Source organism: Nematocida ausubeli (assembly GCF_000738915.1).
Source record: "Nematocida ausubeli strain ERTm6 chromosome Unknown supercont2.4, whole genome shotgun sequence".
NCBI classification, from domain to species: Eukaryota; Fungi; Microsporidia; genus Nematocida; species Nematocida ausubeli.
Window position 1 is genome coordinate 395,116 of NW_026515637.1, and position 25,682 is coordinate 420,797.

General features: G+C 38.1%; 14 protein-coding genes and 2 non-coding genes across 16 annotated transcripts; 8 read left to right on the top strand and 8 right to left on the bottom strand.

Moving 5' to 3' along the window:
- Positions 1-38: 38 nt before the first annotated feature.
- NESG_01780 (uncharacterized protein) lies at positions 39-266 on the bottom strand (the record flags this gene model as incomplete). Its single annotated transcript, XM_053049401.1, has 1 exon — positions 39-266. The coding sequence occupies one exon, from the start codon at positions 264-266 to the stop codon at positions 39-41; it is 228 nt and encodes a 75-aa protein (XP_052904351.1).
- A 679-nt stretch (positions 267-945) lies between these two features.
- Positions 946-1,296, top strand: NESG_01781 (uncharacterized protein; the record flags this gene model as incomplete). The annotated part of the gene is made up of 1 exon (XM_053049402.1): positions 946-1,296. The coding sequence occupies one exon, from the start codon at positions 946-948 to the stop codon at positions 1,294-1,296; it is 351 nt and encodes a 116-aa protein (XP_052904352.1).
- On the top strand, positions 1,250-1,912 carry NESG_01782 (uncharacterized protein; the record flags this gene model as incomplete). Its single annotated transcript, XM_053049403.1, has 1 exon — positions 1,250-1,912. The coding sequence occupies one exon, from the start codon at positions 1,250-1,252 to the stop codon at positions 1,910-1,912; it is 663 nt and encodes a 220-aa protein (XP_052904353.1).
- Positions 1,913-1,935: 23 nt separating this feature from the next.
- Positions 1,936-3,021, top strand: NESG_01783 (uncharacterized protein; the record flags this gene model as incomplete). The annotated part of the gene is made up of 1 exon (XM_053049404.1): positions 1,936-3,021. One exon carries the CDS (start codon positions 1,936-1,938, stop codon positions 3,019-3,021), a length of 1,086 nt encoding a protein of 361 aa, XP_052904354.1.
- A 583-nt stretch (positions 3,022-3,604) lies between these two features.
- On the bottom strand, positions 3,605-5,401 carry NESG_01784 (uncharacterized protein; the record flags this gene model as incomplete). The annotated part of the gene is made up of 1 exon (XM_053049405.1): positions 3,605-5,401. One exon carries the CDS (start codon positions 5,399-5,401, stop codon positions 3,605-3,607), a length of 1,797 nt encoding a protein of 598 aa, XP_052904355.1.
- Positions 5,402-6,021: 620 nt separating this feature from the next.
- NESG_01785 (uncharacterized protein) lies at positions 6,022-7,719 on the bottom strand (the record flags this gene model as incomplete). Its single annotated transcript, XM_053049406.1, has 1 exon — positions 6,022-7,719. One exon carries the CDS (start codon positions 7,717-7,719, stop codon positions 6,022-6,024), a length of 1,698 nt encoding a protein of 565 aa, XP_052904356.1.
- A 34-nt stretch (positions 7,720-7,753) lies between these two features.
- Positions 7,754-8,185, top strand: NESG_01786 (uncharacterized protein; the record flags this gene model as incomplete). The annotated part of the gene is made up of 1 exon (XM_053049407.1): positions 7,754-8,185. One exon carries the CDS (start codon positions 7,754-7,756, stop codon positions 8,183-8,185), a length of 432 nt encoding a protein of 143 aa, XP_052904357.1.
- Positions 8,186-8,213: 28 nt separating this feature from the next.
- NESG_01787 (uncharacterized protein) lies at positions 8,214-9,041 on the bottom strand (the record flags this gene model as incomplete). Its single annotated transcript, XM_053049408.1, has 1 exon — positions 8,214-9,041. The coding sequence occupies one exon, from the start codon at positions 9,039-9,041 to the stop codon at positions 8,214-8,216; it is 828 nt and encodes a 275-aa protein (XP_052904358.1).
- A 642-nt stretch (positions 9,042-9,683) lies between these two features.
- On the bottom strand, positions 9,684-10,316 carry NESG_01788 (uncharacterized protein; the record flags this gene model as incomplete). The annotated part of the gene is made up of 1 exon (XM_053049409.1): positions 9,684-10,316. The coding sequence occupies one exon, from the start codon at positions 10,314-10,316 to the stop codon at positions 9,684-9,686; it is 633 nt and encodes a 210-aa protein (XP_052904359.1).
- Positions 10,317-10,554: 238 nt separating this feature from the next.
- NESG_01789 (uncharacterized protein) lies at positions 10,555-17,970 on the bottom strand (the record flags this gene model as incomplete). Its single annotated transcript, XM_053049410.1, has 1 exon — positions 10,555-17,970. The coding sequence occupies one exon, from the start codon at positions 17,968-17,970 to the stop codon at positions 10,555-10,557; it is 7,416 nt and encodes a 2,471-aa protein (XP_052904360.1).
- A 606-nt stretch (positions 17,971-18,576) lies between these two features.
- On the bottom strand, positions 18,577-20,760 carry NESG_01790 (uncharacterized protein; the record flags this gene model as incomplete). The annotated part of the gene is made up of 1 exon (XM_053049411.1): positions 18,577-20,760. One exon carries the CDS (start codon positions 20,758-20,760, stop codon positions 18,577-18,579), a length of 2,184 nt encoding a protein of 727 aa, XP_052904361.1.
- A 555-nt stretch (positions 20,761-21,315) lies between these two features.
- NESG_01791 (uncharacterized protein) lies at positions 21,316-21,801 on the top strand (the record flags this gene model as incomplete). The annotated part of the gene is made up of 1 exon (XM_053049412.1): positions 21,316-21,801. One exon carries the CDS (start codon positions 21,316-21,318, stop codon positions 21,799-21,801), a length of 486 nt encoding a protein of 161 aa, XP_052904362.1.
- A 324-nt stretch (positions 21,802-22,125) lies between these two features.
- NESG_01792 lies at positions 22,126-22,197 on the top strand. Its single transcript has one exon. It is a non-coding gene; the product is annotated as a tRNA-Asp (tRNA).
- An 11-nt stretch (positions 22,198-22,208) lies between these two features.
- NESG_01793 (uncharacterized protein) lies at positions 22,209-23,357 on the bottom strand (the record flags this gene model as incomplete). Its single annotated transcript, XM_053049413.1, has 1 exon — positions 22,209-23,357. The coding sequence occupies one exon, from the start codon at positions 23,355-23,357 to the stop codon at positions 22,209-22,211; it is 1,149 nt and encodes a 382-aa protein (XP_052904363.1).
- Positions 23,358-23,398: 41 nt separating this feature from the next.
- On the top strand, positions 23,399-23,482 carry NESG_01794. The gene has a single exon. It is a non-coding gene; the product is annotated as a tRNA-Leu (tRNA).
- Positions 23,483-23,565: 83 nt separating this feature from the next.
- NESG_01795 (uncharacterized protein) lies at positions 23,566-25,644 on the top strand (the record flags this gene model as incomplete). The annotated part of the gene is made up of 1 exon (XM_053049414.1): positions 23,566-25,644. The coding sequence occupies one exon, from the start codon at positions 23,566-23,568 to the stop codon at positions 25,642-25,644; it is 2,079 nt and encodes a 692-aa protein (XP_052904364.1).
- Positions 25,645-25,682: the final 38 nt, after the last annotated feature.

The following is a 25,682-nucleotide window of genomic DNA, read 5'->3' on the forward strand; positions in this document are numbered from 1 at the left end:
ACCAGAATATATACTGCCCAGATATAAGCACCTATCAATTACTCCCAGAAGGCATCCAATAGATTTAGTACATCATATTTGTGCATATTCTTGGTCAAATATATCTTAAGGAATGGCCATAAGAATTTAACCTTCACTAGGTCAAGTATTTCTGGCTCACTAATGTGTTCATTTAAGACAATCCGCTTAACCTGCTGTTTTATATATAATCCTGTTATTATTTTGTTATTTCTAGCGAATTCTGTGTTGTTCTTAGTGCTCTTCATGTTATAACCCGATTATAACCCGATTATAACCTGAATAATTAGATTTAATTAGATTTAATTAGTGTCATAGTATAATATTGTTTATATGGGATATAATTAATTTGTGTCATAAGTTTTATAAGAGTGGATTAAGTCTTGTTACTTTGGGAATAAATTATAGTGAAGTGGAATAAATTGTGGTAATATGGATTAAGTTTTGTAATTGTGGATTAAGTTTTGTAATATGTGTCATAAGTCTTGTTACTTTGGGAATAAATTGTGGTAATGTGGATTAAGTCTTAACATTACGTACGTAATAAGCTCTTCTGCACACTAAGTGGATTAAGTCCTCACAAAGTATCATAAGTTCTGTCACCCTGCCATAAGTCTTGTCAGAGTGGATTAAGTCTTGTTCATCCCACAATAAAGTGTTATAAGTTCTGTAAGAGTGTAAATAGTCTTGTTCATCCCACAATAAAGTGGAAATAGTCTTGTCATTTTCAAGTAAAGGTGTAAAAAGTCTTGGTAAAGTGGATTCGGGTTCGGGTTATATCCATAACCAGAATTACCCAAATATACACTAGATAACCACTAAATCACTACCAAATCACTACTAATATACACTAATACACACTAATAACCCTCTTCCCCACTAATATACACTAATAATAGCATAAATCTGAATAATATTTTTCCAAAAATGGTCTACCCTAATGCACCAGCACACGGCAAGAGAACCTCTCATGTAGGATACATCTCAGAATTATCCCCAGAGATAAGACTAACTACAACAAGAACCCAAATCACCCTTACACTCTCACAACCATTCCCATTAAAATTGCATAAATTCATAAGAATATTCGGGTCATCCAGAAATAATTCCTTCCTAACAGATTCCTTCATGGAAATATCCCAGCAAGAAGCCAATAATTTCCATCCCTTCAGGAAGTTAGTCAGGACATTCTACAGGAGTGAATTAAATTTAAATTTCAACAAAAAAATAAATGGAATTCCAAATGGACATGCAGAAACAGGCAATCTCCTTGGGTAGTACATATATAAATAGGGCAGTCTCATTCAGTAAATTTGAAATAATCAAGAGATACTTTCAAATAGATAATTCTTATATATGCCATAAATTAGCCATGATAATATACCCGTATACAACAGAGCAATGGTCATACACCACAGACAGAGACATAACAGGCGTACTAATTAGTCAGCCAGATATGTATATACCACTTATGGCCATAATATCATATATATTATGTATATCCTGTGAGATGGAACTAAATAACACCTTTACTCCAACTGCCTTGGGTAATATTACTACAAAAGCATTTCTAATGGGACTATTAGAGAGTGCTGTAATTAAGTCTGCTAGTTTCTTCTTTTATGCTAATATTAATATCACAGATATAATTGCATTTGTAGGATATAAATATGTGACAGTTATTCTGATTAGACTTATATCTTATATATGTAATATTATTATATCCAAGGTATCTGCAATTTATTTGACAGTTTCATTCTGTTTATTCTTAGGGCGCTCATTAAAGTGCTTTCTAATTTTAAATGAACATGAAATTCTGGTGAAGAAAAGGAAGATGTACTTTTTGTTTTTGATCGTATTAATGGAAGGTCTTTTCCTATTGCTCCTGAAATAAATGAATATTTTGTTTTTTTGTGGATGAGAATATTTCAATGTACTCTGGTTATTTCTGTATATTTTGGGATATTTTGGTTAGGCAGGGTTATGGCCCAGATGGAAATGTATAATAACCTGGATATACGTAAATATCTAGGTATATTATGTACAGTAGGTGACTTCTCTAGGGTTGAAGTAGTGATTGAAACTGGGTGCCCAGAAATCATAAAAAGACAATTGAAAGAGTGCGGTGTACCATGTGATATAAGTAGTAGGGTGGATTCTAGTGAGAATTCAGGACTAAGTGACTTTAGGGCAGAAATTGGTGAGAAAATTAAAATGACAGAGACAGTAGGTACTAAGACCCAAATAGAAGTGGATTTGAATACAGTACTAGAGAGGTATACAGGATATAATGGGTCACCCATCTGGGAATATATACATAAGATATCTGGTAGTGATAAATTACTGACATTATTAGTAGGTGGTATTCATTCTTCTGTCTCTGTCCATGTCTGTGCATTCTATAATGCAGATCCAGTCAATAGAAGACTCTATATGAATTATAAATTAATGTCAGAGAAATTAAATCAGGAATATATAAGGGACTTAAGGAGAACAATGGATATCCTTATATCTTTAATTCCTGTTGTACTCCCAGATATATTTAGACTAGCTGAGTCAGAATATGCCAGGAAGACAGTTATTTCCTTAAGGAATTCCCTTCCTAATAGGAGATATGTATATAGTATGTATAATGTATCTGATGAGACAATTCAGAAGTGCAGTAGTATATCTTACTTAATGGGGTGTGTTAGTTGCTTAAGGTGTAAGGTCTGGGGGAAAGTACAGATGGAAGGACTTAAGTGCGCAGTGAAATTATTGAGGAGAGCACAAGGTGCTTCCTTGGAGATAAGTGACTTTGAAGTAAAGTGCTTTGTGAATCTACTGAATAGACTGTCTATTTCAACCAGTCAGTATGCTAAGTACAAAGGAGACTTAGAGAAGTTCCAAAGGGAAGGACTCTTAAGACAAAACAGAAGGGAGAAGATTGTGGATGGAGTGTACTCCATGGTTGCATCACCACTCTTAATGAAGGGCATGCACAAGGGACACAAGAAGGCATAGTAGTGAAGTCTATACGTGGTGAAGTGTATACGGAGGGAACGTAGTGAAATTCATGATGGTGTGATTGAAGTGAACGAGTTTGCATGAATATAGTGAAATCCTGTTAGTGTGAAATTGTACAAAGTGCACTATTGTACATGAAACAAGTGAAATGTGAATGAAATAAAGTTGTTTTGTTTATTGTTTGGTTTATCAAGATATAATTAGACTAACTTTACTAGTATTTCTACTATTAATATTTCTAGTATACTAACTAGAGAAAATATTTCTAGTAGCAGTGTTCTCTGTATACTAGATAGACTAACTAGAGAAAATATTTCTAGTAGCAAAATAAAATATTTCTAGTAGAAGCAAATCCTGTATACTAACTAGACTAAATTTACTAAATATTTATACTAGTAATATTTCTTGTATACTAGATAGACTAAAATTCAAAAGACACAAATCTCGTATACTAGATATACTAACTAAACTAAATATTTCTAGTAACTAGATAGACCAACAATACTAAATATTTCTACTATTAATATCCCCTGTATACTAGATAGACTAGACTGACTAAATACTACTAGACGTGAATATATCATGGCTCTATTAGGTCTGCCCTTTCTGGGTTTAGCATGAATCTCTTGAATGCATTTTGCTCAATTGACCCATTTGTTACTACTTGCAGGGCATAGTGACTTAAGAATCTAAGGTTTTCTTCTATTAAGATCTTCTCCATGGGCATGAGTGTGAGTGCCCTGTAGAATAATGCACTGTGCTCCTTTCTGTTGTCTCTGGGCATCATTAGAACATATTTTGTGCTTAGTCTATGGATACCTTGTGGTATTTTATTATTAAACCTTCTGAATCCTTCACTCAGTAATAGTGCATGACTTAAGTTATTTTCAAATCTGTCCCTGAAGCACTCTATATTCTCAATGCACAAGAAGTGATTATTATCATGTTCTTCTTGACTTTTCGTTGTATTCTCAATTTCCATTAGGATAGATCTCCTGAATATTTCTTGTGCCTCTTCCATATCACTGGGTAGTGGCATAGGGAAGAGTTTTTTTGCTTTAATTCTACTCTTTCTGCAGCAAGTGATTCTGCTTGTTTCTTCTGGTATATCACGGGTTTTATTCAGACTATGAAGTTTCTCGTATATCCATAGACCAGACTTTATTGCTGTGTATGTGAACTTAATTTCACACCCAAAGAAAAATAAGCCTTTGGAGCCTGCTGATTCTGCAATAAAATCATTTATCATGCTCTTACAGACTGAACTTATAATTATCTTGCAGATAGGATGGATATCATGTGGGTCTGCATCCTTTATCCGTATTAAAGAGTCCTTTATATTTTCTGCCATTTTTTCTGTTAATTTCTTGACAACTACCCCTGGTGTAAGTAAGTCATATATTCTCTCTATCCCACTAACTAGACTATCCGGGTCAGCTGACATCTCAAAGATATCCTTATCTAAATCTATCCCAAGTAGGGCTATTTTTTTTCTTGTTTTTTTATCCATCTCTACTAGATTATTATGCATATTCGCTTCAATACTCACTAATACCTTCAGTAATTGAATTATTATTTCAATGGTCTCTTTTTTATCCATATTATTCTTGAAGTACATTCCCTTATAGATTTCATCCCTTTCCTTGCAGATGTACTGTATTAGTTTGTTGAATCTTGTGGTTTCATTTGAGAAGATAATATTGACTATCTCTTTGCCCCCATCTACTACACGAGATATGTGCCATTTAAAGTCTATTTCATCTTCTTGTGTTAGTGCATTGTCTTTCACTAGGCTCTTTATTTTTTCTATGAATTTATTTGTCTCTGGTGAAGAACTTTGTAGTTTTATTGTTTTTATGTCTGTATTTCTTTCTAGTACGGTAATTAGTCGGACAATTGGCTCTGTGCTTTGGCTTATTTGATTTAGATAATTTATGTGGATTTGCTCCCAGTTATTGAATATACTGTTGATCTCTTCTGTTTGAAAGATCTTTAAGAAGGCGCAATTTGATCTTAGTGTTTTAATGGATTTCTGCAGGGTTGTGTCTGTTTCGCCTACTGCTGGATGGTAGGATGTGAAAATTGATGACTTTCTGGAGGAAGTATTTGATCTTATGCTGCTCCTGCGGATTATTGATTCTCTTCCTCTGCCATTGCTGAGTTCCAGAAGGCGTGCATTTAGATCGTTAAAATCAAATGGCTGTGGCACACGGGCTGCATTATTTGCTGTTAGAAAACTGTTATTTCTGGTTATTGGTGCGCTGGGCCTGGGTATTTGACTGTTAGATCTTGTTAATTCCCCACTGGATGCTTTTGCATGGAATATTCTGAGGAGTAGAATAATTGCCTTGGGGGCAAGTATTTTTATGGACTTCATGTGGGTGGTCTGCAAAAATTTTATATAAATCAAGAGATGAAAGGGCAGTTAGTGCAGGGGGTGTCTAGGGAAGAGAATTTATTATTGGGAGTATTTGGGTATATTTTGGTGTACTCTGGTGGGAGTGTTTTGAGTGTATTTTGGTGGAAGTTTTTGGGTTATATCGGGGTTATTTGGTTGTAAGTGTATTTGCCGTTATGTTTTGGCTATATTCTGGTTGTAAGTAAGTGTATTTACCGTTATGTTTTGGTTATATTCTGGTTGTAAGTAAGTGAGTGTATTTACCGTTATATTTCGAGGTTTTGTCGTTTTAAGTGAGTGTATTTATCGTTATGTTTTGGCTATAAATGGTTATAAGAGAGTGTATTTACCGTTAAATTCTGGCTATAAATAGTTATTTGAGCTATATTTGGGCTATATCCTGGCTATAATCTATTAAAATAGGTTATTTATTGTGTTCGGGTTATATACATATACTCACAAATAATCTGTAAGTATAAAATAAATCAGGTTATTTATTGAGTGTATGCTTTATTTCCGTATATCAGGATATAAAAGTATACATGACTAATTATATACTTCTGGCTATGACTAAAATACCACAAGAGATAACCTAATCCTTACACTCTTCTGTTATTCTTGTAGTTCTGCAGTGTTTTTGCGCCCACTAATTGCTTGTCAATTATCTTTGACATAGATGGGTCTACAAATGATTTACACTCTGGCCGCACTGCTAGTACATTTGTGGCTATAAGGGAGAATGCAAGGGCAGTCTTCTTGCAGGTGAGTGGGTTAATGTGCTTCAAGAAGGACAAGTTGAAATCTACGCCCTGTGCAATTAAGTATTTGTAAATATCCAAGACAGCAACACTTTCCAGGTCCTTTTCCAGCCACTCCCCCAGGATTACTTCTACTTCTGCCTCTTTTTCGTGGTTCTTAGTCGATTCATCCTGCAGGAATTCAATCACTCTGTGACTATCTGGGAGTGCTTCAATTCTTTTTGTGACTGCCTCCAGGTTAATCGTGTCGTATACGAAGTACTTTGAAATATCCCTCTTTTTCTTCCCGGAGAAGTTCTTGTCCAAGAATTCTACTATCTCTGGGATGTATTCTGTCCCAAGATTATTTTCCTTTACGAAACCCAAGGCAACCTCCTCGTACTTGTCTGTTTTATCAAAGGATAGTGAATAATTTGCATTTCCTAACGTAATTGTGATTGTATGGTCTTTTTTCTTCTTTTCCACTGTGCTCCCAAATAGTTCCCACTCTCCATCCTTTAATTCGTACACTTTGTCATCTACCACTTTATACTGCGGTGAATTTCCTTGTTGCTCTGTGGGGTTTTGTGCTTCTGTCTTGTCTTTGGTTATTTCACTTTGGAGTTCTTCAAGTTCCTTCTGGCACTCGTATGACTGACTTGTTTGTGTCTCCCCGAAGACGTAGACCCTTCCATCTGCCCCGAGTGCGAATATTCTTCCGTCCTTTGAGACTGCACTCCAGCAAGAAAGTGTGGGCACTGCTATGCTAAAGAGACTCTCCAGCTTATTGTTCAGGATGTAGACCATCCCTTCGTCTGATGCCACAATGTATCCTGTCTCTTTCTGTGCTGTGTATGGGTTTATTCGGAAACTTGTATTATTTAGGTCTACTTTATGAAGGACTCTTCCTGCTAGGTCTGCTACTATGACTACGCCCGTGTTGGAGACGGATATATATTTGTTCTCTTCCATTATCATGTCACGAATGCATGTGGCGTGCAGGCGAATTCCCTTTGCTTGGGTGTATTTTTGGTCGACCTTTTTCAGGGTTATGACTGACCCATCTATGCATCCTGCGAGTATCCTGTCTTGATTTGGGACCTTTTTTGCTGTCCACGCGACACTTTCTATTCGGATGATTTCTGCTGCGTGATTTTCTCTGAGAATTCCCAGAGTGCTGTCCCAGGACGTGCTTAAAACACCTTCTTCAAAGGCACTAAGAGAGCACACATTATCTGTGTGCACCTTTTCCCGGCTAAGAATATTCATGGTCACATTCACTTCATTTTTTTCAGATTCATTTGTTTTTGCTTGGTCCACTGTCACAGCGTACTTCACTATCTCGCCTGTCTGCAGTCCCGCATATAAAGTGCCTTTGTGGAAGCACATTGAATTTACTGCAGCCCCAAGGTCTTCAGATTCAGTGAGAGAAATAAGTTCTGGCACGGATGAAACCCGAATAACCCGATCCCTTCCTGCTGTAAAGAGCACATCCTCATAGATCACTCCATCCTTTATATCTGAAATATGTATTTTCCTTAGAACTTGAATCTGCGCCATAACAAATAAAAAAATTCCAATTAAAACTAGAAGCATGCAGACACAAAGGCCGCAGACGAATGAAGTAACCAATAGAATGCTTAAAGGAAAGGACGCGCACTACAGTCACTTGCTCCTGACATCTGTCAATGTGGTGGTTCTTAAATACGAAGACAAGTGGGTTCCTGCAGAGATTGAAGGAGCCATCCATTTATACAAGAGAAAGGCAATTCCATCGACGGGAATTCTTGTGCTTAACCGGAAGAAGCCACAGGACTTATACTTGGCAATAGATCACACGATATACGATATAGAGATATATGACAGGTTTATTATTGTAAAGATCCAGGAAAAGAAGGAGCTAGAAATATTCGGGTTATGGTTCTATGATAAACACGCCTGCATGGAGACTGGTTTTATTTTAACAGACCAGCTGGAACTCTTAGAAAGATCAAAGAAATTATTAATGAAATGTAGAGCTGTGTAAAGTGCAAATAAATAGCATATTTTGATGGTCAATGCAGCTTCCACTCAGATGCCAGTATTTCATCGCCCTGTTTGTTGAATATGACTGGCCAGTATTCCTTGTCTGCTGCTAAGATATCACTTCTTCGGAACCTGCTTTGCAGCATATGCAGGCCCTGTATCCTGGCATATGCTATATCCCCTTTCTTCTCACTTTTGAAGTTTTTCCACTTTCTGCCCTGAATTGCATCCAGGAAGATTGGGATGTATTTTGCGCCCCGGAAGTTAATGAAGGCATATCCATTGTTGCAGTTGCTTTTGAAGTCCATCCTTAAATAGACGAAGTCAAAGGCATTGTAGCATATTGATGTAAGCACTTCAATTAATTGCCGTATATTCAGCTTATTCGGGATGTTCTTTATCATGCACGTGGTTCTGGTGTCTTTCCCGGATATAATTCTATCAAGGCATATGAGGTACGGGGAAAAGACTGGGAAGACTGGGTGCATATACATACTATTTCTGTAGTTCTCGCTCTGTGGGGTGAATGATCTTTCCAGGTTGAATTTGGTGCCAATTGGTGTAAATATGTGGCCTGGTATAACGCACGTGCAGTGCTCTGTTGGAAGATGCTCATCTGCATATATGTACGCACTCTCATTTGACTCCTTTGTAAGCAGCATGAATTGTCTTCCTTCAATCCACTTAAATCCTTTGAATGCCTTTTTGACATCTGAAACACCTTCTGTTTGTGATAACATTCCTCTTCCGCAGATATAGCAAGATTTAAATGGGAACAAGCCGACCTTGCATTTCTCCCGCATTGGGAACCTTTTTGTCAGTTGTGGAATTGCCTTCACTTCCATGTTTTCCTTCATATTTTTCAGAGTATCTTCTCTTATATCTTGTATTCTTGTAGTTTATTATATTAAGCAGATCCTTATCTTATGCATTTCTTTCATGAAAATATTCTTCTTACTGTGCTTTATAAATGATAAATTTCTTTTTAAATATATTTATATGAAGTTTTTCGTAAAGTTTAAATTATTTAATCTCTTTAAGATATTTCAATATAGTGTGACACTGCCTGGATATTTGAAGTATTCTTATTTAGTATATACTGTATAGGTCTGTTGATTTCTATCATTTGGCGCTGATGAAATAGATAGTTTTGTTGTTGAAAGCTGCATACTATGACATCTGGAATATTTGAATTCTATCTTGTTATATTCAAATTTACTTCACTTCCATGGGCTGCATCTTGTTTGCGCCTGGTGCCTGTGATCGCATGGTTCTTTGAAAATGTCACTTTTTTCGAATATTCTCTGATCATCATACAGGAAAAAAAAGTGTAGTTTTTCAATGAAAATGAACAGTTTTATTTTAAAGATAAAAATACAGGAAATATCTGCTGAATACAGCCAGAATATAACCAAAATATGGCAGTAGTAAGCGTAGTGCGCTGTAAGAATCAGGCTATTTTCAGAGTAGCCCAAAGGTTTTGGATATGGGTTTCTCGATTAGAAAACAAATCTTGTCTTGCAGTGCTTGCATAGGGGAACGAATTTACAATAAAGCCCCAAGCAGATCGGGCATAAGTATCCTGTTTGTATCTCTTTATGGTGGCATATGCAGAATCTGGAAAGATTCTTCTTTGAGATCCGCCCAAAGTCCATTGAGAGCATTCCCATGAGGTACTCAAAAAGAGACTCATTTGAAGAGATACTGAAGGCAGGCCTATTTAGCACGTCAGATATCTGGGACGCAAATCCATCATGCGGAATGACGCAGTCCACATGAATATTCTGCTTTTTTGCTGTAAATGCGCATTTTATGAAGTTTAAGGACGTACTTCCCGAGGAAAAAAAGAGTATTTTACTTCTGTCCCTTTTCTCCTTCTGAACCAGCAGCAGGGCATACCCTAGGTCCCTGCACTGATCTGTCTCTGGGTCGCCATTAAAACCGCGTAATATTTTATCAGTAAGCTCTTCTTCCAAATTCACATCAGAATCAAACAAGATTGACAGCTTATTAACTATTTTAAGCCTGTTGTTATGCCCAGTCCGCAGATACATTATAAGAAAAACAAGCAAGTCATTCATTGACTGCTCGCTCATTGGGAACTGGCTGGATACCACAAGAACCAAAAGCATAAAAATAAATTTGCAAATTACAAAGAGACCGTTTATGCACACTCACAACCAGCAGTCAAAGAGACAGAAGTATAGTGAGCCATAAGGAAGAACATGAATTTATGCTCCCAAAATAGTCCAAACCAAAAATCCAAAATTATCCTCAAAGAAATTTCCAACAAGAATATGCCTAGGACTATCTTATGTCTGTTCTGCAGGCATGTGAATTATAAGTCAGCAAGTAATATGTATTATTTATTTATGCAAAGCCAAATCCACTTGAACATTCCTCAAGGGAGAACAGAAGGGATTTGACAAGCTGTTCGTACGAATCATATTCCGGGATGTCTAATTGGTTGAAGCAAGTGTGTGCCGTTGGGAGCCTAGTGGAACCGCCAGATGCCTTATGGATTTGGAACTTTTGGTTTCCGTTTGGGCACCTTAGTCCTGCAAACCCTTCAAGAGGCAGCTTTGATGTTCCTGTGGCAAACTGCAGAAGCTTTGCACGCTCTTCCATGCTGAAATTACGGACTGCCCTCCAGTACCACCGGATCACTTGTGACTCTGAGGTGTACCCGAAGTATACTGTGTTATTGCGCCAGTCATCCACGTCAATCTCTGGGAGACCACTGATCAGCAGCTCAACCTCCTTTTCATTAAACATCTTCAGCAGGTTTATATCAAGAATTTCAAAGAACCCTTCAGCAAATGCAGAGAGCTGTCTCTCTATGACACGAACCAGTTTAAACCCGCATACAAGCTCAACGTACTCCCTCTTATTCGCATTAGTCAAAGGAATATTCCTTCCATTTTCCTTCAAGTCAATCACTTCTGTGATGCCAAATCTGTCCTGCTCCATGGAGAAAGTCATCTCCAAGACATTTTCAATGTCGTTCTCCAGGATCCAAACCAGAGACCGGTGGAACTCCGGGTCTAGGGCCTCTACATCACTCAGATCCACGGGTATTCTCAGAACTCTCTTGTAGAATGCTCTGGTGAAGTGGCAGTCAACTGTCATTTCGTCGTAAACCGCTTTCCCAATGATTCTCCCAATGAACTTGAAGTACACCAGGTGCTCTGGGTTTATGTGGCTGATGTGGTTCGGCTGGTACGAAGACCCAATGGGCGTGAAAAGGGCATAGTTTGGATTGAACATTTCCTTGCTCAGCTCAGAGTACCACTCCCTCGTGAGGCCGCCTGCATCAACACCTTCTTCTCCTACGAATTTTATGTTGAATTTGGCATTTCTGACTTGCTCACCTGTGAGGCGCATCAATTGATGGAAAGTATCCTCGAATACAGCACCCCTTTGGACCATGAGTGGGACAGTCGTGCGCATCTGAATGTCTCCCCGGATCTTCTTGTAGAAGTAGATCCTTTTATTGTCAAAGTCAAGAATCTTCTTCTGGAGACCTGCAAATGAGTGGAAGAGTAGGTCTGGGTCTGCCTGTATGAATGTATTAATAAGATCCTTCTCCCTTTCAATTACCCCATGGTATACGGCAGATTCATTCTGTATTTCTGCAAATTCATTTGAATGTGCCTTTCTTCCAACGTATATCTGTATGGAGTGCACAATGATAAATGCCTTGAAGAGTGGAAGTATTGAAGATGCGTACAAAGAGTCTTTCTCCTTGGGAAGAATTCTATTGAAATAATACTCCCAGAAGGGCATTTCCCTGAGGGCGTACAATTCCTTAAGATACTCATCCGTTATTCCCACAATATTTATCAAAGTAACCATTCTCACAAGCTTAATAATACTCTTATGGTGCACATGACTGTTAAATTCCTCCTTCCTGTGCATGCACTCCTCCAGGCTCTTTTTACTGCCAGCCATCAAGTACACCAGGTACTCTGCCCTGTAGAATCTGTCTGTTTTCCGGACAAATTCGCAGAAGTACCTGAAACTGTCGTCTGTCATATCGTACTCTAAGAAGCCAATGTACCTTTCTGCTTCAATCCCATCTGCTGCTAGGACTCTGTCACTATTGAAGCAGTCACCCACTGTACTCAGTAGCTTAACACTTTCTGCAATGGTTCTTTTATTCGTTGCATGCAGGATCTTATTGATCAGTGATGTGTCATAGCTAAATGCCGTTGTAAAATCAGAAGATTTAGTGCACAGATACGTCAGTGCTTCAAAACCCCTCTTTACAATCACTTCAGGCGAGACTGCTTCTGTGTGTGCAGGTGAAGAGATACTTGCACTTACAAAAGAATTCCCACCATTTGAATTTCCTGTTGACTCCAGGGCCATTTGGTGAATTATCTTGGCAAGTGTCTCTACAGCAAATATTCTTATCTCTTTGTTTGCAGATATATTATTGATAATCCTGTAAAGATTCCTTCTGTTTCCGCACTGAATGATCGTATGGATGAATTCCAGTACGATTTCCATGGGCACAGATGCTTCTGCTTCTCTTTCTGCAATAAAAGGTATTTCTTGCGGTTTCTTCTTTTTTTCTTCTCTCCTGGGAACTATTTCCCCAGCAAATGTCTCCATATACCGTGTTTCATGTTCTTCAAATACGCTTCTGACTTCTTCCCGGAGACGGTTCAGGAAGTGCAGGCTAATAGGCCGATACTCCGTGCTGGATGATATTCTGTCTTGGTAGAACTGCGCAACCGTATCCTCCAAGATGGAAGCAGGCAGATTATTCAAGACTTCTTCATCCAGCTCTGGTATTTCTCCATTTTCATCCCCTATGACTATTTCTTCTCCAGTGGCAAAACTCTCTTCGTCATCATATTCATCCTCTGCAGACCCATTTTCATCGTACTCATAGTGCGAGTCATCGTCGTATTCGTAGTCATTCTCGTCCGATGAGTAATCATGGTCATTCGGGTCATAGCTGTACTCAATTGATATCTCTGTTGCCTCTGTCCCTAAGATATGTCCACCCTGCAGGTTTTCACTAGCTCCAGGGCCCTCCTCCGTGGAAGAAGGCTCTTTCTCTTGTAGGGCAGAGATAATCATGCCTTCAAGTATCTTCTGAAGGAAAGACATCTTCTCTCCACCCAAGAATATTTCCATCTCTTCAGCAAGCAGCTTTGACACAGAAGGCATGCAGAGTGTCTTAAGGAATTCTGTCTTCTCAGATTGTTCTGCTGAAGAGTGCTCCTTCTCTGTCTCTGCCTCACTTGTCTCGTCTGAGATGTAGTTCTCGTAATTATTTGACTCTGAGGTGTAGACTGTAAGGGAGTCATCTTCACTGCACATCTCACCTGCCTCATGCGAGTGTTCTTCTGTGTCTTCGTACACGACTTGGTCACTGTCCATGGTCTCATCGGTATCAAAGTCCTCCATGAATCCTTCATCTATATCCTCAAAGTACACTTCTTCTTCTGACTGCGTGACTTCTTCATAGAATGCTTCTTTCTCATCTACTGCAAGTATTCTTGTGATGTACTCCAGTGGTTTTGTGAGTATTTCCATGATATTCCCGTAGTCCTTCCTTCTGCTGTCTATTTCCATTGCACCGCGTATCATAGTCTCCAGACACTTCATCTCCTTGACGAGTGATATATTCTCATCGAAAGCATTCTTGCTAAACCTCATGGTAAGTGTCTCCTGGATTAATTCCGAGAATATAACGGTAGAATTCACAGAGGCAGGAAGTGCCAGCAGGATATTCTGCATGATATACCTCTTAATATCAAGGCACGTGGAGTGGTTGAAAATAAGCATGATAATGTAGCCTGACCAGTACGCCAGGGTTTTGTCCTCCTGGGGCACTGCACTCTGCTTGAGTGACTTAGCATACACTGCGTGATTCTGTATGAAGTACAAGAAGTATTCGTAGTCACCTGGCAGGAGTGTCGTAAGTAACTGCGGGAATGTAGTAACCAGCAGGCACAAAGAGTGTATTCTAATGATCTGTTCTATCTTCCCGGGTGCCCTGTGCATGAAAAGTGTCCTGAATATATCTGTATTTAAGTCCGAATATATTTTTGTCTTCTTTGTGAACAGTCCATCAGAGAGTGTCTCCAGGGCAGCCTCTGATATTTGGCCTGGGCTTGGGGCTGGCTTTGTTTCTTCTGGTATTTTATGCCTGATATCCTCCCAGCCTGCACTGATGCACTCAAAGTTCTCCAATATGTAGGATAAAAATGAAGAAACTGAGTAGAATATTGTGCTTCTTAGGTTACTACAGGTTGTATGCGTGGTGTACATCCTGTACTTCCCTAAGTGTTTGCTTTTTATGATTGTATCTACTGTTTCCTTCACGGCTTCTTTACTTTCTATGATCCTTCTGATGAGCAGGTTTATGAGCATGATAATTCCATCTTTTGTTTCTGTCCTTTCTACTGCACTGTACATTCTATTAAGATAAACAAGAGGGTCATCCATCTGTATATTTAGATTGTACTCTATCCTTATCTTTGTGACAGCCAGAATGACAACGCCCTGGGCCTCGATTAATTCTGGGTCTTCTGTCTCTTCAAAGGAAATTCTTCCTGTGAACTTAGAGAGGACGGATGTCTTCTTTAATGTATCCCGCATAGCCACAAAGACAAGTCCCATGGCGTATAACCTAAGGAGTGCAGGGTCTTTGGATGACCCGATTATTTCAGTCATTTTCGGGATGGAACCCACTAAGTGCGCAAATACCCTGCTCTCCTTTATGGCTGCATACCTCAGAAGATCGAAGCATCCTCTGTTGTAGACTTGCTTAAAGGTCTTTTTATTCTTCACCAGGATCGTGAATATGTCTGAGTTCAAGACACTTTCAGTCTCTTCCTTTGGGAGACCTAAAAATACAGAGATAAAGAATGACCCAAGGATAGATCTTCTCTTGTGCTCTGGGCTTCCTTCATGCTCTCTCTCCAATTCTTTTGTCACTTGCTTCTTGAGTGTAATATAAAAGGCTGTCTTAATAATGCTTAGTAAGTGGTCTATGCTGCCTTTGTCAATGTACTCCATCAGAAGCTCAATTATTATGAGCACGTGCTCCTCAATCTCAGAGACCTTCTTCTTTGACTCCTTCACAGGAATGAAAAGGTTCTTTATTCCGCGTGTATATATGGAGAGTACTTCCAAAATGGAAATAACCACCTTCTTCAGTGCACCCATCTGTATCTCTTCATTCTTCAGTTGTAATATGGCAGTTTTCCCGTGCTGCATTAATATTCCGCTTAAATTCAATCCAATCAAGTAGTCATGCGTGACAATGAAATAGTTCATATGGGGATATGTCTTAGTGTCTTTATCCAGGAGCAAATAGTTCTTCAGACCGTGCATATGCTGTGTATAGTATATTTGGTCTACTTCCTGTGCTTTCTCTAAAAGGTCTTCCATCAGGATACTAAACATTTTCAGATAGTGTTTAGCAGAGTCCTTTGTCGTGTATATGTTCCTGAGTATGCCCAGAGTGAAGGAGTAGTACAAATTAGTCAGAGATTCACACGTAGACACAGATATGCCTAGAGTACTTTCCCTTCTAACTCTGTCAAAGTACTGACTAATCTTCTTGATTATCTGCAGGAAACCCTTTGATGTACAGTGCTTCACGAACTCCTTGCTTGTCTCATCTGTCTTAAAGACAAGGTAGTTTGCAATCAGAAGGATCCTTTTAACCTTCTCCACATTCTCTGGTGTAGTCTTATTCTTCATGGTTCTGTCTATGACCTTTGCAATGTAAGAAATGACGTACGCTTGGTCTTCCTCAAATACTTCCATGAGTATACTCATTACGTCAGTGTACAAGTCTGTTTCAACGGGTATTTCTATGAGCATGAGCATGCTTATGATTCTATTATTAAGGAGGCCTTTGTCCGTTATAAGCTGGTTATTTGTTGTTTTCCTGTAGACTGCCCTGTGCACCATACGGAATAGATTCTCCAGCAGGAGAAGCATCAGGTCTGGCTCTGTCTGGGATATCTGTCCCTCCAGGGTCTTCATTGTATTGTATATCTTCTCTTTCACAGTTGAAGAAATCACAGGATAATGACGCACTAAGTTCTCCAGGAATATTCCGTACGTCCTAGCAATATCATAAGACATAATTACGTTGCACATCCCAGGGACCTCAAAGCACGTGAATATTTTATCCAGGATATTCTCTGCCTGTATCTTCTGTATTAAGTCCGAGTTCAAGAAGAATGCTTCGATGAGATTTGGGAGTTCCATGAGCAAGTCAGCTGAGACAGGCACGTCCTTCTGCATGCACACTACAAATCCATCAAATATGCCTGCTTCAATTATAAATGGCAGATTAGATGGTTCATTATGTATGTAGTCTGAGACAGCAGAGAATAAGTATGCTAGAATAGAAGGCGTAAATTCCTCTGAGTGAAATAGCACTAGGTTAATTGCCCTGGGGAATTCACCCTCTAAGAATCCTCGCATGGCCTCACTTGTCCCTGCATTCTTGAATAACTGCGAGATTATTTTCATGATCGAATTAATGTACATCAGTAGGTCATGGTCCTTGACTTGTCCCAAAGCACTTTCCACTGCCTGCAATAATTCCTTAGAGAGAATTCTTATTCCATTCTCAGATATAAACCATGTGAATGGGACAGGAAGAGTGAACAGGAATGTGTTAGCACCCATTACCAGACGCATTCTCTTTCTGTACGAAATATCTGGTCTACTTCTGAGTGTATTGCAGACGTACTGCACAATTCCTGCAGAGAACAAGGCAGAGACACAAGGCGCAGATGCAAAGCAAGAACTCAGGAAGTTGAAGAATGCAATGGCAAAGTGTTCTGGTACGTCTTCATTTACGACCTTCTTTAAAAGTGTCATAATCATGCCTTCATGTGACTGTGCATTCATGGCAGCTATAACGGAAGAGTGTCTTATTCGCATCCTGAATATCGCATCTATCATTGTGACAGCTGCCTCTCTCATGTGGTATCCTTCTGAGTTTATGATTGCTAGTGTCTCAGGAAGGTCTCTGCTGATGAACTCTGAGTCTATAGGGAGGTCTGTGTAACTGTAATACACTAGTGCACTAAATGCAAGCATCCTTATGATCTTTAGTTTATCCATTTGTTCAGTCTGTTCATGCAGTCTGATCGCATGTATGAACCTTTTTAGTTCATGCTTTGGGACTATCTTATCAAGTGCTGTATAAATTCCCTTTTTTAACGTCTTTTTAATATTCACTCTCTTGCACGTATTTGTGGTCTCATCATAATACGTGTATATACTCTGTGGCTTATCCTTTACTCTGTCTATGAGTACCTTTAGTGAGTCCATCTTCATCAATAGCATGCTTGTCTTTATTGATCTCTGAATGTGCACCTTTGACGCAAAGAAAGAGACCAAATAGAGTGCTTCTATGGCCAGAGATAACTCAAATGAATAGATAAATGGTTCTATTACGTCAAATGAACTGAAAATACTCTTATTTGAACTATTTTCAACTAACAATTTCTGGAACCGTACGATTGCATGGACTATTTCTATGTGAGATTCATGCATTGGTTTATTTTGGTACTGATTTAGATTATATTCTGCTACAATACTGGATAAAATACCATCAAATCTGTCTAGTACGTCCATCCAGTATATAAGGTCACTCTTAGTGTATTTCCATTCAGAAATATTCCTTAAATATCCAGAAATCTCTTCTTCTGATATATCTATTAGTCTTTCTATGATATTTGAGATTTGCTCAGGAGGCTGTGAGAATCGTCTTTGCGTTGGTCTTTCAATCTTCATAAAAATAAAAAAAACAAATCTATAAATACTTTTGTATCGTGAATATATAACCAGACTAGAGAGATATATAGGTGTTTAGTAGTATTTACAACAGGGGGTATAATAGATAGTCATATTTAGTAGTATTTAGTCATAAATACAACAGGGGATATAGGTTATAAAATATACTTGTGTTATAGTTAGTCATATTTAGTCATATTTACAATATACAATATACTCTTAAAATACTTTAGTAGAGTTAGTCATATTTATAACGTATATACATATTCTGGTCATGTTTAGTCATGTTTAGTCATAAATACAACAGGAAATACCCAAATATAAAATACTCTACTACTAGCTATATTTATAACAGAAATATTCTCTTCTAAAAAATATAAAAATAAATTAGTCATAGTCACAACAGAGAATACCCTCTACTCACTGTATAAAATATACTCTAGTACAGTTAGTCATAGTCACAACAGAAGATACTCACTATAAACACCCAGAAAAATAAGTTAGTCACAAATACAACATAAAATATCCACTATATAAAATATATCCTTTATTCTCTTACTCTTCTCTTACTCTTCTCTTATTCTTCTCTCTCGGGTTATATTCTGGTTACTCCTCACCACCTGGTACTCTGTCTGGGTTTAGGAGTGTTCCTGGCCTGAACGTGAAGGGCGTGAATAATACGCCGTCTCCCTTGAAGAACTTTGATCCAAATTCTACCCAGTGCAGCCTGAGGCTGTGCAGTGTGGCACTAAGTCCCTCCAAGCCAATTAGCAGCATAATTGTGGCACATCCCCATATTACACTCCCAAGGCACCATGCAATTATACCTAGATCTGTGTTACCGAGTGTCTTACTGTATAAAATAGCACTAAGTTCAGCATGTGCCAATGAGACAGCCCATAACCGCAGATATGATGATATATTTGATATCAAACCCATTGTAAATTCAATTCCTTCAATTAATGAGTGCAACCAGACATCAGCCAACGTACTTCCCTTCGGAATATTTTTATAAATGGTCCTGTATACGGGTTCACCCAGTAGCATAATAGGCCCAGATATAAATACACTAATCATAATGAATTTCTCAATAATATTCTGGTACATGTACACGGGTACAGCAGGTGCCTTAAATGAAGACATATCAATTAGTATCGAAATAATACCAGGCCAATGATCACCACCTGTGCACCATTTCAAAATAATCAGGAATACCATATATCCAATTAGTCCCATAAATATAACGAACTGTGGTATACGGGTGCATATAATGGAAATATTATCCTGTTTATATATGGAGTTAATTAGACCTAGGCACATTCCTGCTGTAATATGTATAAACCCCAGGACTATGCTCATTTTCATCTTGAGGGAATTTATGAAGACAGAACTATTACTGGCCAGGTGCCAGCTGTGATCAATTCCAAAGATACAGTTACCCATCTTAGTACTCCCCTTATATGCTGATAATTCCTGACCAAATGCATATCCCATGCAGTCCCCATATAAGAAGCCAAAGTATACGGCCCATATGCCCATTATAACAAGAACGTATCTGGCATTGTATAATAGACTAATCATATCTGGCATATTACTGGTTTTATTCCAACGTATAAAGAATATTCCAATTCCCATGAATATTATACCGTGTCCTACATCACCAAACATTGCCCCAAATAAGAATGGGAATGTGGTGATTGAGAGGATTGTTGGGTTAATTTCCTTATAGGCAGGTGTACTGTATACGTTAGTCAGGTCTTGAAAGCACTGTGTGATTGGGTTAGTATCAAAGTATGTGGGTTTAATTGTATTTTCATCTGAGATTATCTCTGCTGCAGCATCTCCATGTGTTTCACTGATCTTCTTTATGAGTTGTCCAAATCTTATCTCATTTCTTGTGAGAATGAAGCCTTCTCCTGTTAGATATGCTTTATCTTGTGTTATGGATAGTTTGGATAAGGCTATTTCTATCTCTATCTCCCTGATTATGTAATATTTCCACTCTACAATTGATCTGGAGACTGTTTTAATTTCCGTTGAAAATGCATCTTCGTTGATTTTATGGAGTTTAGTCAGGTGTGACAGGTTCTCAGATACATTTAATAGGTCATTCTGTTTCTGCTGTGTCCCTGGGCTGTCGTATGTTATGATTCTGGCACTAATTCTAGTGCAAATATTTCTGACTCTTTCAATTGCTCTTTCCCCATGAGTGAAGCAAATAAAACCCATTTTATGTGGATCAGTCATTTCCACTGAGACAAAGCACAAGTTCCCATGGAGTGATTTCCATAAGAAGGCTTCTAATGTGAATATTTGGTCTTTTGAGATTACGCCTGCTACGTATTCTAGGCCTACTCTGATCTTATTTGATTCAAATTCCAGGTCTTTAAATCCTTCTGTTGTTAGTCTATTTATATCTTGTAGTACTAATACGTCTTCTTCTAATTTCTCAATTGATTCTTTTGTGTCTTTCATGATCTGTGATAATTGTGCTATTCTGTAATAGTGCTTCTCAATTGACTTTGAAAGTGCTTCTATGGTTGTGCTTAAGGGTGGTATATTAGTGCCCTTTATGTATGTGACTTTGCTTTCTGTGAGTTTATTTGAGAGAAATGCGATTCTGGCTAGGATTCTTTCCATATCGAGGGCGTGCTGTGACTTCTCTGTGGGTTTTTGTTTTGTCTCAATTAAGTGCAGGATATCCCTTTGTCCTAGTTCTTCTATTACATTCCTGGCTATATCTGGTGAGATGTAGAGTCTTACCATGCTTACATCTTCACTTCGAAACATTTTATTGTTTGGTGCAAAAATATTCTATTCTTATATTTATATTTAGTAAAATACAGTGGGATATTTAGGGGTTGTAAGGGGGGAGTATTGTGTTATTTTATATTATATGGATACAATGGGGGAGTATTGGGTTACTTAGTGGAGTGGGATAAGTTGGACTATAAGTGAATTATTGTTGTATTTATGACTAACTTATATATACTGTTGTACTGTTATATTTAGTGTATACTGTTATATTTCTGGTTATATACTGTTTTTCTGTTGTAGTTAGTATACTCCTGTTGTAATTAGTATATACTGTTGTATTTATAACTAACTTATATATCCTGTTGTAATTGGTCTATACTGTTACACTTAGTATATACTGTTGTTCTGTTACACTTAGCCTATACTGTTGTTTTGTTGTAGTTAGTATACTCCTGTTGTAATTAGTAATATCCCGTTGTACTTAGTCTATTCCCACTATACTTAGTCATATCCCGCTGTACTTAGTCTATACCCATAATATCCCACTACAATTAGTCTATATATTATATATATTTTTATAATTAATTAATGAGACTAGTTATTACAACAGGATCATTTGGCTTTAATCAGTTAATAGATCGTATTATATTGTCAATTGACATAATTAGTCTACAATATAACGAGATATATATACAGTACGGTATGAAAGAACCAGAATCATTGAAGAATTTGTGCTTGGATGGGATTCCTGTTAGAATACATAAAGTACGTTATTATTCTGATATAAATGAGTTTGTGATGGGTGCAGATTTAATTATAACGCATGGTGGTACTGGGACTGTTATTTCCTTATTGGGAAATACTTCCTTATTAGGAAATATTCCATTTATAGTAATACCCAATAAGGAATTAATTAATAATCATCAGGTGGAATATTGTGATAGTATATCTAGTGATATATTTGTGTCTGACTTGGATTCTGTTGTGAATGACATCCTCAAGGGGGGAGTACAGAAGAGACGGCTTGGTCTGTCAGAGTCACTGTGGGCCGAGGAGATCATGCCTTATTTGTGACTAATTATATAGGGCATAAATTGTGGTTAAGTGGATTAAGTCTTGTCATTGTGGGCATAAGTTGTGACAATGTGGATTAAGTTTTGTCATTGTGGATTAAGTCCTGTCAGAGTGGATTAAGTCCTGTCATTATGGACTAAGTCTTGTCAGTGCGGATTAAGTCTTGTACTAAGTATAATAAATCCTGTACTAAATGTAAAAAGTCTTGTACTAAGTGGATTAAGTTCTGCCCAAAAATTAAAAAGTCTTGCCATATACTCCCTACAATAAAATGAATCATCTTTATTACCCCAATAACTATAATCTTCACTACTTACTTACGGATCTCTCATGGTGTAGTGGTTATCATTCTCGCTTGTCACGCGGGGGACCAGGGTTCGATTCCCTGTGAGAGAGTTTCCTTTTTTTTATTTTCCAAAAACCCAAGACTTAACAGCAAACATGCACCCAGCCATAAAAACAGAAAGTATCCCGAACTTCAAGAAACTATTAAAGTCCCCGTCGATCGAACCCTTGATCACCCTCCCATTTATGCACGTACACCAAATATCTCTCCCATTGAGCCACAGATCCGTCACGGGCGACGTGAATATCTTTTTCCTCCATAACACACGCCCCTTCTTATACGCAATTACTTCACCCCGGCCTGTTCCCACGTAGAAGACACCCTCTGAGACAGCCACAGAAATACACATTTTCTCCAAAACATGATATATTTTGCCATCATACTGCATTGTAACCAGGGAATAGTCGTCCTTTAACTGTACTATGTAAGAATACGCCTTGTCCTGCATCTTATACCTGCTTATAGGGCCTGGTAAGACTGTTTCCTCGGCATTTTCGTATAAAGAGACTATTCCGTCTGTCTTTTCTGAATAAATTAAATATTCATTACTTTTTCCATGTAGTGTAAGAAGTCTTGGAATATTTTCACCCTCAGTGACAGGACTTTTTGCATGTAGTGTAACAAGTTCTGGATTATTCCCCTGTTCCTCACCATTACTTTCTACACTATGTGTATTAAGTTCTGTACTTTTTTCTGGCTCTTTACCATTACTTTCTACACTATGTGTACTAAGTTCTGTACTTTTTTCTGACTCATCACCATTACTTTCTACACTATGTGTATTAAGTTCTGCACTTTTTTCTGGCTCTTTACCATTACTTTCTACACTATGTGTATTAAGTTTTGTCTTTTTCATGGCCTCCCAGATATTTAATCTCACAAGGCCATTCTTCACGTAGTAGACTCCATCTGACCCAAGGACAGCAGATGTAACACCCTCTTCTCCCCATACAGGCCCATCAATCACCCCGTCTTTTATTAAAAATACCTCAAAAAAATTAAAATATTCCACAAGAACTGCACCAGGGACAGCCCGAAGACTCAAAATAATGTCCCGCACTGTAAGGTGCATAATCTCATTGCACGCAGAGTCTAATAGAATAATCCTATTTGGGAAACCAAATAATGGATTTCCACCTCCTCCCCCTATTACCACAGACCCGTTCGAACAGACCACACTAGTCAAGGGCATTCCCTCCACATACTTCATAAATAAAAATAAACAACAAACCTATTTATGCTATAACCACAGGCAAGGTGGCCGAGCGGTCTAAGGCGCTAGGTTTAGGTCCTAGTCTTCGTATGAAGGCGGGGGTTCGAATCCCCCCCTTGTCATTTTTGCTAATTGGTCACACACCCCCAACCCATTCGTGCATCCTGCACCTTGTTTCATATGCCCCTCTTATACACCCCACGCCATGCACCAGATGCACAGCTCTTTTGATATGAATAAGGACACGACTAGTTACAACAGTAATACACCCAGCATGACTAAGTACAACAGGGGCAAGGACACGACTAATTATAACGGGAGTACTAATTACAACGGGGAAAGTGCCTTGTTAAATAAAAATAACAAGGACAGCAGTACTAGTACTAATTACAACAGTAATATTAGTACTAGCTATAACAGTAATATTAGTAGTAGTTACAACAGTGAAAGTGCCTTGTTAAATAAAAATAGCAAGAGTACGACTAATTACAACAGTAATATGACTAATTACAACGGAAGTACTACCCTAAATAACAATAATACGACTAACTACAACAGTAGTACCCTTCACTTCTTCCTTTTCTCTTCCTCCCCAGATACATATCCTACTAAGCTGATTAACCTCCTGGAACGAAAACTATTCCAGAAGGCATCTGTGTCTTATACGCATATTAAGGAATATACTACAAAAGTGTCCGTTAAATTACTTAAAAATACAGTTATAACAGATATATTAACTGACATTGCAGATATATCATTTATTTCACTGTATATACACGTACCCCCATACTTACTCTCTGATGAAGACACTTTCCTGTGCGAATTAGACAAGATATCCAGGGTACATTCTGGGTCACTGGAATATTCCGTACTAAAATCATATTTATCCGTTAATATATCAGATAATTACAAGAATGCCTTTAATATACGCACAGATATATTTAGACTAATGGAGAAAACCCTTAACAGGACACCTGTCTCCATAAATGCACCTGTCCATGGGGGAAATCTGCTGAAAACTGGGGCACATGTGTACTTTGAGAGTAAAATACTAAGTACAAAGGCAATTATAGCATACCCTTCATCAGAATATGTTAGTGCTTCTAGTTTATCTGATAAATTATATGATAAGTTATTGACTGTTGATAAAATATCACTGTTCTATGCACTAACCCATTTAAGAACTGACTTAGAAGATATTCTGGTCAGGAATGAGTCATACATCATGGAAATATCCCATTCTGATGGAACATCCATCTTGCAAGTCTCTGGTTTCTGCAAGAAATCCTTGAATGAAGCAATTATTCAGCTGGAAATTCTTTTCATCTCCATTGTCACTATGAAAATATCTGGGATTGACAGATTCTGCGATGCAAAAGTGTTCTTGTTCACGGGACCACATGAGACCCGGGTAATCGGGAGATCGTCAGAAATCAAGAAGATCCTTCGAGATATTGATGCATCCTGCGAGATATCCGTGTACATCCCGGAGACAATTGAAGAATTCATATGCGGCAAGAAAAATGGTAAATTACACAAAGTATCCAGAGAGAGTGACTGTGCACTTTCCATACAGCGTGATAAATTACTGGCAATTCTGATTGAAGGAAACTCATCTAATGCTGAATTTGGGCTGAAAATGATCGAAGATGAAATTCCCACTGAATTCGGGTTTTACTTGCACGAAAGACACCATAAAAGGATAATAGGATACGGAGGAAAATCAATACAAAGATTAATGAAGAAGAACGGGGTCTACATTAAATTTGAAAGTGCGACAGAATCAGGTAATAATGTGATCATCAGGACACCCACAAAGAACAAAGAGTCTTTATATAAGATGTACAAGGATGTCATGGACCTGGCAGGGGAAGCGCCTTTAATTGTGCACGGTTCCTGGTACTCCCTCTCTTTCTTTGATTTCCATGCACTTTCCTGTGATAATTACAGGTTTAGTCTATCCTGTATGGAGGTATTCTGTAAGGAGCCTGTTGATGTAAAGTATTATCTAGTGGATAGACCAAATCATAACGTAATTTACAAGATTGGCAGTAAATTCGTGGTTGCAAGCAATGAAATAATGCCAGGTGACAGAATTACAACTGAAATTTGGTCTAACCCAAATTCCATGTCCAGGTACTTCTCATGGAGATATGAAGAACCCTTGTTCTGTGATAAACTCATATGGGCAAATATTAATAACCCAAAATTAAAGGGAAAGAGCTTCTCAGAGTCATGGGACAGTGCCCCCTGGAGGAGTACATTCCCAGCACACCAAGGTTAGTCAGTATATGGTGTATATGTTATTACTACTGTAATATG